The following is a 12,896-nucleotide window of genomic DNA, read 5'->3' on the forward strand; positions in this document are numbered from 1 at the left end:
GCACGCCTGTCACTCAAGCTGTTGTAACCATAGCAGCAGTCTTAATCAGCTAGTGTTGAATCTTATTGCCAGTAAGATCTGCGGCTGTGCGTCACCTCTCTGGCCTCCTTCGTCCACAGGCTCTGGCCGAGGCGTCTGTTGTATTTCCCACACACACACACACACACACACATCAGCACTGACCTGTCTGTCAGCGCCGCTCAGCCCTGCAGACACAGGTGACACATGTGACAAGTGTGAAAGCAGGTTGAGAAGAGAGAGTGTGTCAGTGTGAGAATGGAAAAGAGCAAACGGAAAGATGAAAATTTGATGAGACTTTGTGGTGTGCTTGGCTTTTGGATGAGTTCAAACACTGTTGAAGTGAAACCTCACCTGCTGCAGTGTGTGGGGGAAGCATGCCTGCCTGGTTTTAATGCTCAGCTCAGCTCCGCACCACGCAGCACACCACGACCTCCTGCGTCTTCTGAAACAGCCTACTTTTTACTGTGCACAATGCAGCCTTTATATAAGACCCCATAATGGAGCCAGCTCCTTCACTCATGTCCTCATTGTCTTGGCCAGGATGAGAAAAGGCTGCTCTTTAGAAAAGCAACGCTGAGCTCACCCGTGAATCATGCCAACAGTCACGCTTGTTCTCTGTCGTCTCCTGTGTGCGAGGCAGCCAGGGGAGGAGAGGCAGGCATTTTCTAGGACCCCTGCTTTCCTGAAAGCAGTGATGTTAGGTGGTTAACTGAACCCTGTAGGGGTCACAGGGGGTTGCGACCTTGCTTTTCCTTATTCTGTGGGTGGCCCGGTCAGCAGGCACCCTGTGGCAGTGTTGGTGGCTGTGGCGTGATTGGTCTATCTAGCACAAGTGGGACAATTGCACAGACCTCTGCAGTGATGGTGGCTTGTGGAGCTCTAGTCTGGCATTATAGGGATACCGTGGGGGGTGGTGGTTTCTCACAGCGGGAACTCCTACCCTTTAAGTGCTCATCATCAGCACAGTCCCTGCTCGCTGGCGGCTGCAGCAGGAAAAGGACAGAATCCATATGAAGCATATGTTTATTGTCACCACTGCAGCATCCATAACCCCCCGCCCCCCTCGCCGCCGCTGTTTCGTTGCATCTCCGCCTCACTGCTTGCTGCAGACTGTACTGCCAGGAAGACAGAGGTGGAAAATGCAATTTAGCATACAGCAAGAGATGTCAGATTGTCTTTGAGGCGATGTTATGGTGGGTATTGATGGCTGGTTTAGGGGATGAAAATGCAGACGTAGTCAGACGGCGAGCTGGAGGAGTAGAGAGGGGGGTGGGGTGGGGGTTGCTATAGGGTGCAATGGAAAATCAGCATGCATGCAGTCTCCTGCCGTGCTCTGCATTTTCGACATGGAAAAAGCAGTGGGGTTGCTGTGGCAACAAATCCAGAATCAGCGCAGCGCTCGGACCCCTCTACTACACCCCCTGTTCTCCTCCTCCACTCTGGCCACCTCCCAGCAGATCTGGAGCTCAGACCTCAGACCGGCCTACTTAGGGGAGCAGGGATAAGGCTTGGAACAGGGATCATGTCCAAAGCTCCGCACTCGATCCCAGAGCAGGAACGTGGGCCAGCGGATATGGGTGCACAGTAGACCAACCCCCCCCTCCTCCTCCTCCTCCTCCTCCTCCCCTCCTCCTCCTCCTCTCTATTGCTGCCATTAACTTTCCACTGAGCACTCAGAAAGTGATTTGTATCCACAGACTCTGCTGGATATTAGGTCATATCCTGGTTATTTACGAGATGTTAATGCGCCCCCTCATATCCCCGTCATATACATTCATAAATTAAGAGGGGCCTCTGAATATTACCATGGAAACTGAAGAGAGATTTACTGTGAAAAGCAACATTGAATGGCCTGTCAGTTTATCCCAACTTTGGTGCCAGATAATCCTGATTTGAGTTTATCCCAATGATTGTAAACACATCACGGTGATTTTGTTTTTCCAGAATAATATCAGGGCTACAACCTATTAGAGCTGCAAAGATTAATTGATAAATCAATAAGTTGATTATTCATCATCTGTTTATTCAATCACAGACTAATTTGATAAACGATTAATCAGTTTGAGTTATTTTCAAGAACAGCAGTCAATATTTCAGCTTCTTAATGAGAATATTTTCTGGTTTCTTTACTCATCTAAGATAAGCCCTTTTTACACAGATTGTGTTGTCGGGCTGTTACAAAGTCCCTTCTTTGTGCTGCCTTTGCATTTTTACATAGAACCAAACAACGGCAGCATGATGCCGCTCAAGTGTGTGATTTTCTGCCAGCATCGCAGAAGCAAAAGAGCTGTAAGGAGTATGACATTTACACACAACAGCCTTGGCCTCGTACGTGATGTATAGCATATGTGCCAGCAGGGTTTTCTAAACAATAACGATGGCATAACATGGGAATAACAATCATTTACTGTCTGTTACACAGCGGCTGATCTCGTCCTTTGCTTGGATTGTTAGGAGCTCCTGGACCTTATTGTTTTGCCGATATGCAGACATCACAGGCTGCTGTTCTTTTTACTTTATTTACCTTTTAACGCATCTTCAAATTATTCCACCTTTCTTACCCTTGTCCCTTTTGCATTGATGCTCTTCAACGCTGTTACTACCTCCATTGTCAGCTTAAAGACGAGAAAACTTTGTCCCCCTATTTTGTAATCATACTTTTTATAGGGAATACCGAGTCAGCAAAATGAGGCGATAAAGGAAACAAGACATTTGAGGATGCATCTTGGGGTAGCTGATTGACATTTTTCACCATTTTTGACATATAATAATTACTAGTTTTGTTAAATATTCTAGAAAATAATGGACAGATTAACCAGTAATAAAAATAAATGTTAGTTGCAGCCCTGCAAATAATAATTGTGTTAATTTGTTAATTATCAAATACTGCAAATATCCATTTCAAGTTCCTAGAACCCAAGGTGATTTTTTTTTCAAACAACTTGCTTTGTCTGACCAACAATAACAAAAACCCAAAATATTTGGCATTCTTGCCTGACGGAAACAATGACTCAGTTATCAAAATTGTTGAAGATTAATTTTGTGTGTAGTAATTGTATATGACTGTGTTTTAGTGAGTTGCAGTGGGGAAAAAATGTTGGAAAACCGTTGCTGCCAAGTCTTAACTCTGAACTCTGAAGTTGTCTCCTTCGAAACAGCCTTCAGGAAAGCCTTCAGCAGTGGTGAATAAATAGTTTTCCATCAGTGTAATGAGTGTACTTTTTCTATGTAGTGCCCATGATGTCGTAAGGGTAATGCAGCGAGCTGTTCAGGAGACGACAGGCTGCTTGCCCGTGCTGGAGCTGATGTGTCATGAAGCAGACTGATGTGAAGCTGTTATGACAGTCGAGTTTACGTCCTGCCTCATCTTGGTCCCGAAATAATTACACTGATTGTTGCTTGACAAAGAGCACAGAAGTGTAGTGTATATAAATGTGGGCAAGACAAGATTATCATATATATTAATATCATATATATATATATATATATATATATATATATATATATATATATACACACACAACAAAAGGGCTGTAGTTGCTAGTAACAGTCAATCTGTGACCCTCCACGGCATTGCCTTTTTCGCCAAAATGAATGAAAATGAATCTTTCATGTCGTGATAAAGATCGCTGGCCAGAATCAAACCAAGAACATCACGTCTACATGGTACTTAACTACTCGACCAACAGGATAGCCCTGTTTGTGACTACTTTTTGGTATGAAGACTTTTCAGTTACCTCACTGCTATCTGAAGCTGTGAATATATGAAGTTTCCCTGTGCAGTTTAAGTGCTCATGATCTGCAGTTTAATATTTCGTCTTTGCACTGTCCCAGTTTGCTTTGGCCTTAAGCCCAGGTCAGACAGACGGGTGCTGCTGTCCACTGTGTGGAGGGGAACGGGGGCAGGCTCACTGCCTCTTAAAACTCTGCGTACATGTGTACAAACTTTTTAAGCCAGCTGCTGCGACTCCAAACTTGCAGTATCTCAGGTGAGAAATAGGCCATACAGCTGCTGAATCTGTATCTTCACAAACTGATTTTTGTAGGCTGTTTACATGAAATTTAAGTTTTAAATCAACTTGCCATGTTTGAAAACCAGTTTTATTCACTGATTGACTGGGACTGTTGTCATGTTTTTTTCCGAATCTGTTGTAATTCTTTAACCATTTTTTAACTCTTTTTTTCCCAAATTAAATCTGATTTTCCAGTTTGGGCAGTTGTGTGTAATCTCCACTGCAATAATCACCAACAATCTTTTAATCATTGTATTCAGTTATTAAGCACAGAGGCCAAACATTTTTTATTTCCAGCTTCTCAGATGTGAGGATTTGCTGCTTTACTCTGTTTCATATTTTTGTAAATTGAATCTTTTTAGATTGTGAGCTACTAGTTTGGACAAAGTAAGCAATTTGGAGACATAACTCTGAGCCGACAGCTAGCAGCTAATGGTGCTAACTACATAAAGAGCACTTAACAAGTTCAACAACGCTGACAGAGCTAATGGTGTTAACCAAGGGGAAACCAGGGGGTGGTCGCTGTGCTTCTGCAGTGACACTCTCCTGATATCAGCAGTCATAGCTGTGTGAGCACAGGGGTAAAGCAGTGGCAATGAGCTAGCCAGTGGGATACTGCCCATATTTACTGCAGAAGAGATCCCTACCCGCTGTAGTTCCAATGGAAATGATGGGAAACAGTCTTTGTTTTGTGCAAAAATACATTCCTTACATTTAGCTGAAGATAATATGAGGCTTCCACAGTCCTAGTTACAGAAATCTGGTATTTTCCAAACATTTTGCTGTCAAAAATGCTGTCCAGGGAAGCACAAAGGGATTTTTATTTTATATAAATACCATTACTTTGGAAATCCCCACTGGATTTGTCACATATTTACTTTACTGAACTTTGAATGCATTTTTACACAGATTTAGGACTGTGGATTCTGTCTCTCACTTCACATCTTTGCATCTAGTACGGACACGACAAGGAATAAAACATTTACAGTGTATGTGTAGCATTGTTAGTATTGTTTTAAGAAAGAGCCTGTCCTTGAACTGATGATTTAAATTATCAACATTTAAACGGCAGCTTTAGTTTCAGCCGCATACCGCTCCGCTGCCATGTTCTCATTATTTGGCTCTGGCTGTGTGAGTAAGTTGTTGCATCTCTGGGCACAAATCAGGTTATGAGTGATATTTGGGAGACACAAGGCTGTCAGTGGGGAATAGGTGACAGGCAGCGAGCCCTGAGGGGCTGCACTACTCATGTGTTTTCATGTCTGACTTTACTCATCATCGTCACAGACAGACACATGTCCAGATCTGCAGTCGTAGCAGAGTCATGATCTCTGCATTGAGGTCACAGGGAGAGGCTGCTTGTAATCTGCTCCTGACAAACATTTCCAAATATCCTGATGTCTTGATTTCAGCTCTTTTTCTCTCACGTCACACAGATTGTCTCTCACACACATACTGTCTCTAGCTCTCACAATCATTCACTCTCATGTACACAGTAAATGCGGCTGGAATGTGTGATGTGGACTCGATGTGGCCCGGGCTCGTCCTGCTCCATTCAGCAGCAAATCCCCCTGGTTTAGGATTTGCTTTTACAGTCCGGTGTGCCAGAGACCGTACTCTAAACTCACCCGTAAGAATCTCTCACCAACTTGTCATGTTTTCCCAGGGGGAGGAATGTAAAGTAATATGCCTGAATGAGCTGAGTCATAATTAACGTCAGAGTGCTGATTTGTCCGTGCCATTGTTCGCCCAGTAAGATACCTGGTGAACTAACAGCTCCTTTGATTTCAGTTTGACTCTTGGTGTGGGATTGTGAAACATGGCTGCAGGCGCATGAGGTGTATTCTTCTTAATTAAAGGCAGGTTACATTTCAGATTATATCAGTGAAATGTCAAGGCCCGCATCAACACTGCAGCTTACAGATAGTGGAAATGTTCTTCTGAAACTAAAACAAGCTGTATCTTTTCTTATCGTCGTCTTACAACCACAACTTACATATGTGCTGTTGTATTTATCGTCTTCAGGCCTCCCCTTCCTGAGAGCTCCATGGAGAAAATGAAGCGATTCAAGAGGCGTCTTTCTCAGACGTTACGAGGCAGTCACACCATCGACGAGTCGCTGTCTGAGCTGGCAGAGCAGATGACCATCGAGGAGAACGGTCTGAAGGACAGCGGTGAGTTTTAGAAGTAATTTATAAAAGTTGATATGTCTTGAGTTTCCAAGCAAGAGAAGTCCTTTTTATACCGATATTGCACGATAGGGTTGCAACAAAGACCCTGCATTACGCCTAGGGCTGCAACGGTATTATATTTTCATGGTACAATAACCATCGGTTTCACGGTATCATAGTATTATCAGTCAGAATACCCCTTAAAGAAATGAAAACAAAATGGTTGGCTTTAGTTTATTTTTACCATAATTAGGACTTGAACCCATTTTTTTAAAATGGAAGTATTTGTAAAAAGTCTCCCTTTAAAGTACAGAAAAAAAGGTAACATTGGTTTCTTGTACCAAATTCCAGGTACAGGTATCGGTTCAAATTTCAGTGGTTGCTAATCGACATAACATGACATATACAGCGATGAAGGATTATATACATATCATCCACTACTAAAAATAGGTCTTTGTTATGTAAATGTTTTTTATTTAAACAAAAAATGACAGGGTGCTAATTTGGGGATACATATGCATTGCTCAGGTCATGTTTTGCCCCTGTTACACAGATTTGGAAAAGTAATGATATGAAAGCCGAGAAGTGTTTTGACAGACTACGTCAGTTATGAATTTTAAAACTTTAACTGCAGTTGAATAACTTCTTATCTCCATTTCTAAGTGTATAATGGACACTGCAGTCTAACCAACATTAGCAACCAAGATTGCCTCCATGATTTTAGGGATTTATTTAAACACCACACTGACGTGTCAACTTTCCAGCAGGTTTACGTAATGAACTGCGTGTCTAAAATGGGATTTAGTTGCTGAATTTAATGGACTATATTTATGTAGCACTCCTATCCAAAGCCAAATCCAAATTTTATCTAACACTTAGAATCTGAAAGAGGACAAGAGTTAAACTGCTGAATATGTCATCAGATTTCTACAAAGGGAAGCTTCAGCTCGCCATTAATGATACTCCAACAGAATTTTAAGCTTGATGTTTGCACCTTGTGAGTCGTGGTTTATTTTGTCCTTCAGCTGTCACCTGTGTCCAAACCTTGGGAATCCTCTTTTAGTCACCTAGAGGGACCCTTTGCCAATTTTCAACCAGCTTTGTATCAAAGAAATATGGGTAGTATATGCGAATGAAATGTGGTAAACTTCCCTTTAGAGAGGCCAAAAAAACTGACATCAAATGTAAAAACTAGGCTCAAATGATCAAATGGAAACCAAGATTCTGTTGCGTTGCTGGTTTCTCACCTCAAATGTTTTCAGAGAGTTTTAGCTTGCTGGTGCCAGTCCCCATTGTCTCAAACGGATGAGTACACATTATGGCACCCACCAGTGCGAGCGTTTGTTGGTCAGGTACGACGCAGCGCATTCTGGTAGTTGTAGGTTTTATACTTCTTGTGCATACGTGTCCCTTTTCTGTTTTCTCTGGTCATGTAGCACCAATTTCAAAAGTATTTGCGTCTTTCTAGTGCATACACAGCCTGATTTTATTCAGAGACCATGTTTCCAGCAGTGAACTACTTCTTTAAAAGGACTAACAGAAACAACTTCACAAATCTATATTGTCCGTCACGACTCTTTATTTATGTTCCCGTAGACACTCTGTTCCGCTCTCAGATACTTTAGTCGGTTACATCACATTCATCTGGATCCCACTGAAGGTTGCGGCCTTCAAGGCGTCAAAATAAAAGCAGAGTGGCACAGCGGCTTATCTCTGCCGATATTCACAAAATCTGCAGGGAGCGACGGAGGGAGCGTGACTTGGTGTGCTACCACATCGTTGCCATGGCACTCAGGATCTGGAAACATTTGAGAGTTTCCATGACATTGCCACGGCAACTTGGATGACGTGGTGAAACCAGTCAGGCATCTTGATGCACTTTTCCCTCTTTTTTTTTTTATTTGCTCCTCTTCCTCTCTTTTGACCACCCAGAGCCCCCCTCCCCTCCACCCCCCAGACTTCTTTCAGGCCTGTCCTCAGTTTTCCTCTCGTCTTTTGTCCAAATGAGAAGTTTTTTCCCCTTCTTCAATCAATCAGATCGTCCAAGTCCGCCCCCCTCTCCCCACCTCCCTCTGAGAACTAACTGGGCTTTGTAAAGAGCTTTTTGTACAGTGATTAACACCAGGTTTGGCCAGAGTGTTCTGTGCTTGGTGAGTGGGGGCACAGAATCATGTTGTGTTTGTGTGAGAGGGGATTTCAGCAGCCTCTGTAACAGTAAGTAGGGGAGAGAGGAGACAGATCGGAGTAGCCAGATGAGATGTGATCTGAACTCTGTGATTGGGGAAAGCGTTCTGGTCCTGATCTGATTATGTAACACTGATAACTCAGGCCAGCGGCTGCAGCAGCTGCACAGAGATAAGGGAGAGGTGGTATAAGGGCCTGGATATTACATGCCGAGGCTGTATATTTTGGTTTTTATGGGAAATCTGTGAAAAGCCTCATTGGTGAAAAAGGAATGTTGATGTTTGCAACAAAAATACAACATGAAATAGCAAATTGATGATAGTAGTTCTTTTTATACTGCCTGTTCAGGGCGGGAATATTGCGCTGTCGTGCTGCCTCGCCATTCTGTATACAGCCCTTTTCACACGGAGATCGGGCAATAGAGCTACTACAAATTCCCTTTTTTATGTCTCTTTTACATTTTTACACAGAATCAAATGACGGTGGTCTCATGCCGCTCCAATGTACGAGTATTAGACGGTATTCTGGAATCCTACAATCAAAAGAGGTGCGACGGATGTGTAACACAACAGCGTCAGACTCTAGTGTTGCACATAACATACGAGTTGGCAGTGCTTTCATAACAATAACAATGGTATAACAAGGAAATAATAATTTACCGTCTCAGTCATCTGGTGACTGATCTGGTCGTCTGCTCAGAGGACAGGAGCTCTGGGATGTCATTGTTTTCGCAATTGCTGGACTTTTGTTTAAGTTAGCCGCTAACTACTAACAGCTGCTTCTTAAACATCCCATGGTCAAATTGTCACACCCATCCTGCCTATGGTCCTCAGCCGCAAAGTCTATCTGTTGATACAAACTTTTCGGGGGGACAGAGTTTGGGGATAGAGTTGTCTCACCCTAAAGCTGTCACAGGAGGTAGAAAGAGTGTGGAAACTGTGTCTGTATAACCAGAGAGCCGGCAGGATGGGAACATTAGCGGCATGAGTGTGCTTTGACGACGTGTTATGTGTGTTTTCATTGTGATGGGTCACCAAAAATAAATGAATGTGTGAGAAACCTTGGATGACATGGCTTATAATATAGGACACACTGGATGTTTCAGAGTTTCAACGGCCATCTTTAAAGAACTGTTAGGTAGCGAAATCTGTTTTTTAAGCTTAACATGACCTGCTCGCCCACTTTACTCTTAATCAGCGTCAGTGGCAGCCTGAACCTTTTTAGCTCAATTTTATCAATAAGATTGAAGCCTAAAAATTGCACTGAGAATAAGTTGACCGCGAAAACAAGAAGCCAGACAAATCAGAGAGCCACAGGGGGTGGTTTAGATAGTGACGTGTATAGCTTTCCCTCAAATCTTGTTAAGTATTTAGAAATAATTTGAAGCATGACTCTGCAACTACATCTCTGATTTCCTGCCCCGGTTTTATTCAAGTTTAAGATACATTTGACAGAACAGTCGGCCTGTTTTTCCAGCTTGAGAATCAGAGCCAATGGTTGATGACAGCCCAGGCAGGGGTGCATTTATCTAATCGGGTGTGGGAAGGCTTGCTGTGATGTCTCTAGTGAAGGAGAGCACATTCAGTCATCTGTTATACAGCCCAAAACAAATACCCATTGAGGCCAGCAAGACCATAGTGACTGAAACTAAATATTAGTGTTGGCTTTGTAATTTTACCTCTTAATGGAAAACATTAAAACCTTATTACTTTTGTTATGACCTTCAGACCTCACAACACTTTAAAGGTACGTGTATGGGGTTAAATTTGTCTGTTAATAAAAAATGCAAAGAAATGTGGGATCTAAAACCAACCTACAAAACCTGCAACTAAAAATTACCATTATTGAATAACTATGAGTAAGTATATAAGTATAGTATATACTATATATACATGAGTCATTGACTTTGGAAACATTGTCTTTTTAATAGTGGATTTTATTGAACTTTAAATGTAATTTACCAGAAAAAGTAAAAAAAAAACAAAGATAAATAAAGTAAATTGGTAAGCATGAGCAACATGCATGTGAATTAATTACAGTATGTTTTTATATGATGGTCTAAAGAAGTTGCAAAATTTTTTGTTATTCACTTTTTAACAAATAAAATGTGTAAAATGTGCTGGATTTTTACCCCAAGAAAATATGTGAATATCATTGAGAAACTGAATGAAGAATATAAAAAAAAATATGTAAAAAAGAATATGTAAAAAAATAATAATTTTATCTTCATTACCTTGTTTTCATAATCGTTGGGAGCCAAAATCTTAAATAAAAATTAATTTTGATAAATTGCCCAGCTCGAGCATACACCTGTCCTCAGTCTGCATGATTAATTTTGTCAGATTCACCGATTTGTTATAAGGGTAGTAGATCAGGTATGAATAAAATATCAGTAATTATATATTGTAACATAGTGCTTTTTGGAAAACTAATGGAGAAATTATCATTTGATTAGACAACTTACTAAATTAATTATTTCATAATAGCGATGCAAAGAATAGCATCAGAAATTCAATATTGCCATCAGTCAGTTCTGCCTGTTGAATTGAAACATTGCTCACAAGATCTAATTAAACCAGAGATATTAAAGGGATAGGTACCATGGTTACCTTTGACGTGTTCCCACTGCTGCTTCAAACATGATATGATAAACCTCTGCACACTTACTCTACTCTCTCCACCTCTGTTTTTGTGTTTGGGTGGAGGGTTCATCATATCATACATATACTTTGCTGGATTTTGCTGGATACCGCCTTCTGTATTTTCTTATTTTCCGTTTTCGGTAAATTTAGACACTCAGGTGCTCCTTATTTTGATCAAGTACATAAAAATTCTCTGATCCTGTTTTTACAGACAAACTAATGTTTTTGTTTCATTACTATCTTTCTTTTCTGTTTCTCTATAACTGTTGCCTTTTGTCTCATCCTAATCTTCCCTGCCCTTTTTGTATGTGTCGTCCTACAGTATCCAGGGTTCGTACAGGTACTGGAAATCCTTGAAAACACTTGCATGCATTTTAATGTGGTGTTTTTTAGGGTTTTTGAAAGTGCTTGGATTTTGAAAAAAGTGCTTGAACATGCATGCATTGCATTACTTTCATAATCCCTCTCTGACTATCGAGATTTGAAAAATAAAACAAAGTAAGTCAGATTGTACTAAACTGTACTGGTGCACATACTAAAGTGGCCATTGGGTAGATGTACTGCATATAAATATGTAATTTATCACAGCTGTAAGGTGCTGAAAAAAACTTGAAAATGCTGCAAATGTGCTTGAATTTGATTTTAGAAAAAGTGTGTGAACTCTAAGTATCCCTCTGTCTGAGCCATGTCTGACTGCTAAACAGCTTCTCTGAGGCTCAATTTTCTCCTCACTTTCACAGTTGGTGTTTTAGTTGGTACTGCTCTATACATAATAAATCTTTCACCTCTGTCAGCTCCATTCTTGCTTTTGGACAAATGCTCCTCTGTCAGGCAGTTTTAGAGCCTTTTTTCCAACCAAAATACACTGCTGAGACTACAAGATATTCTGTTTTCATCCTTGACCGTCTAACTTCTCACTTATAATGTTGGCTATTTACAGTATAAGGGTCAAACTGGATGAGAGAACAGCCCACATTGTAATCACCCTAGCTCTGTTTACACATTAGGCCTGTGTTTCAGTGGGAGGCTACAGGAATGTGATATTATGGGAAAATCATAGCACATATAAGTTAGACTGTGCCAAATGCCACTGTTTCATTAAAGTGTTTTTAATAACTTGGACAAGTACTGTTTGCAGGGGTTGCATTTTTTTGTATGACGATTTAAAATATGACAATGTAAAAAGTAAATACATTTCAGTACGCTATAAACTGTTAATATATGGTACAGGCTTAATAACTTATAATAACTCATCAGTTTCAGTCATCAGTCCTTTTCTTTAATCATCTCTATTTCTGGTTTTCTTTTTTCATTGATGTTGGCACAGCTCTTTGTTCTAAGACATGCTGTTTTCTTCCGTTTCTCACTCTACCTTTTTTTCTCAACTTTCTCTAAATTCAGTATCCTTGTTCAAACATGCTTTATCTTGAGTTGTATTTGTTCAGCATGCATTTGACTATCTCACTATGTCACTGCAGTGAACTGATAGCATGCCAAACTATGCATCAGTAGATTACTAGTTAAAACCTCTTATGTAACAGTGATTATTGTATTCAGTATGGTTTTATGCTATGTAACCAGTAATGTGTAGTTAGTTAAATCAGGAAGCTTTTAAGCCATTAGCTAGCTTGAAATCAGGATCCCAAGACAAGTCCCCACAGACTGAGCTACTGCCGCCCCGAAAAAGTAAACAAGCCAAGCTAGCCCTCCAAGCTAATGTGTGCTAACTACACTAACAGTGGATCAGAAATGCATCAGAAATCAGAAGTGCACCTTTTTTTGTAGACTATAGAAATAAAACAATAGCTGTAACTTCACCATTTCTAAGCAGAAGGCTCAGTCGACTGAGGGGTTTCCAGCTGATA

General features: G+C 41.0%; 1 protein-coding gene across 4 annotated transcripts in view; it reads left to right on the forward strand.

The window, feature by feature from the left end:
* Positions 1–12,896, forward strand: part of LOC121949861 (cyclin-dependent kinase 17-like) — a 40,620-nt gene that overhangs the window by 8,452 nt on the left and 19,272 nt on the right. For 2 of the 4 annotated variants that reach the window (XM_088080401.1, XM_042495669.2), the window contains exons 2-3: positions 6,060–6,208; positions 11,354–11,371. In XM_088080401.1, the coding sequence (XP_087936527.1) occupies positions 6,082–6,208; positions 11,354–11,371 (145 nt within the window). In that variant the 5' untranslated portion in view covers positions 6,060–6,081. The remainder of the gene's footprint in view (positions 1–6,059; positions 6,209–11,353; positions 11,372–12,896) is intronic. The other 2 variants (XM_088080402.1, XM_042495670.2) reach the window with 1 other exon arrangement.

Source organism: Plectropomus leopardus, chromosome 7 (assembly GCF_026936395.1).
Source record: "Plectropomus leopardus strain MGB_pleo_1.0 chromosome 7, ASM2693639v1, whole genome shotgun sequence".
In the NCBI taxonomy this organism is placed as follows: domain Eukaryota; kingdom Metazoa; phylum Chordata; class Actinopteri; order Perciformes; family Serranidae; genus Plectropomus; species Plectropomus leopardus.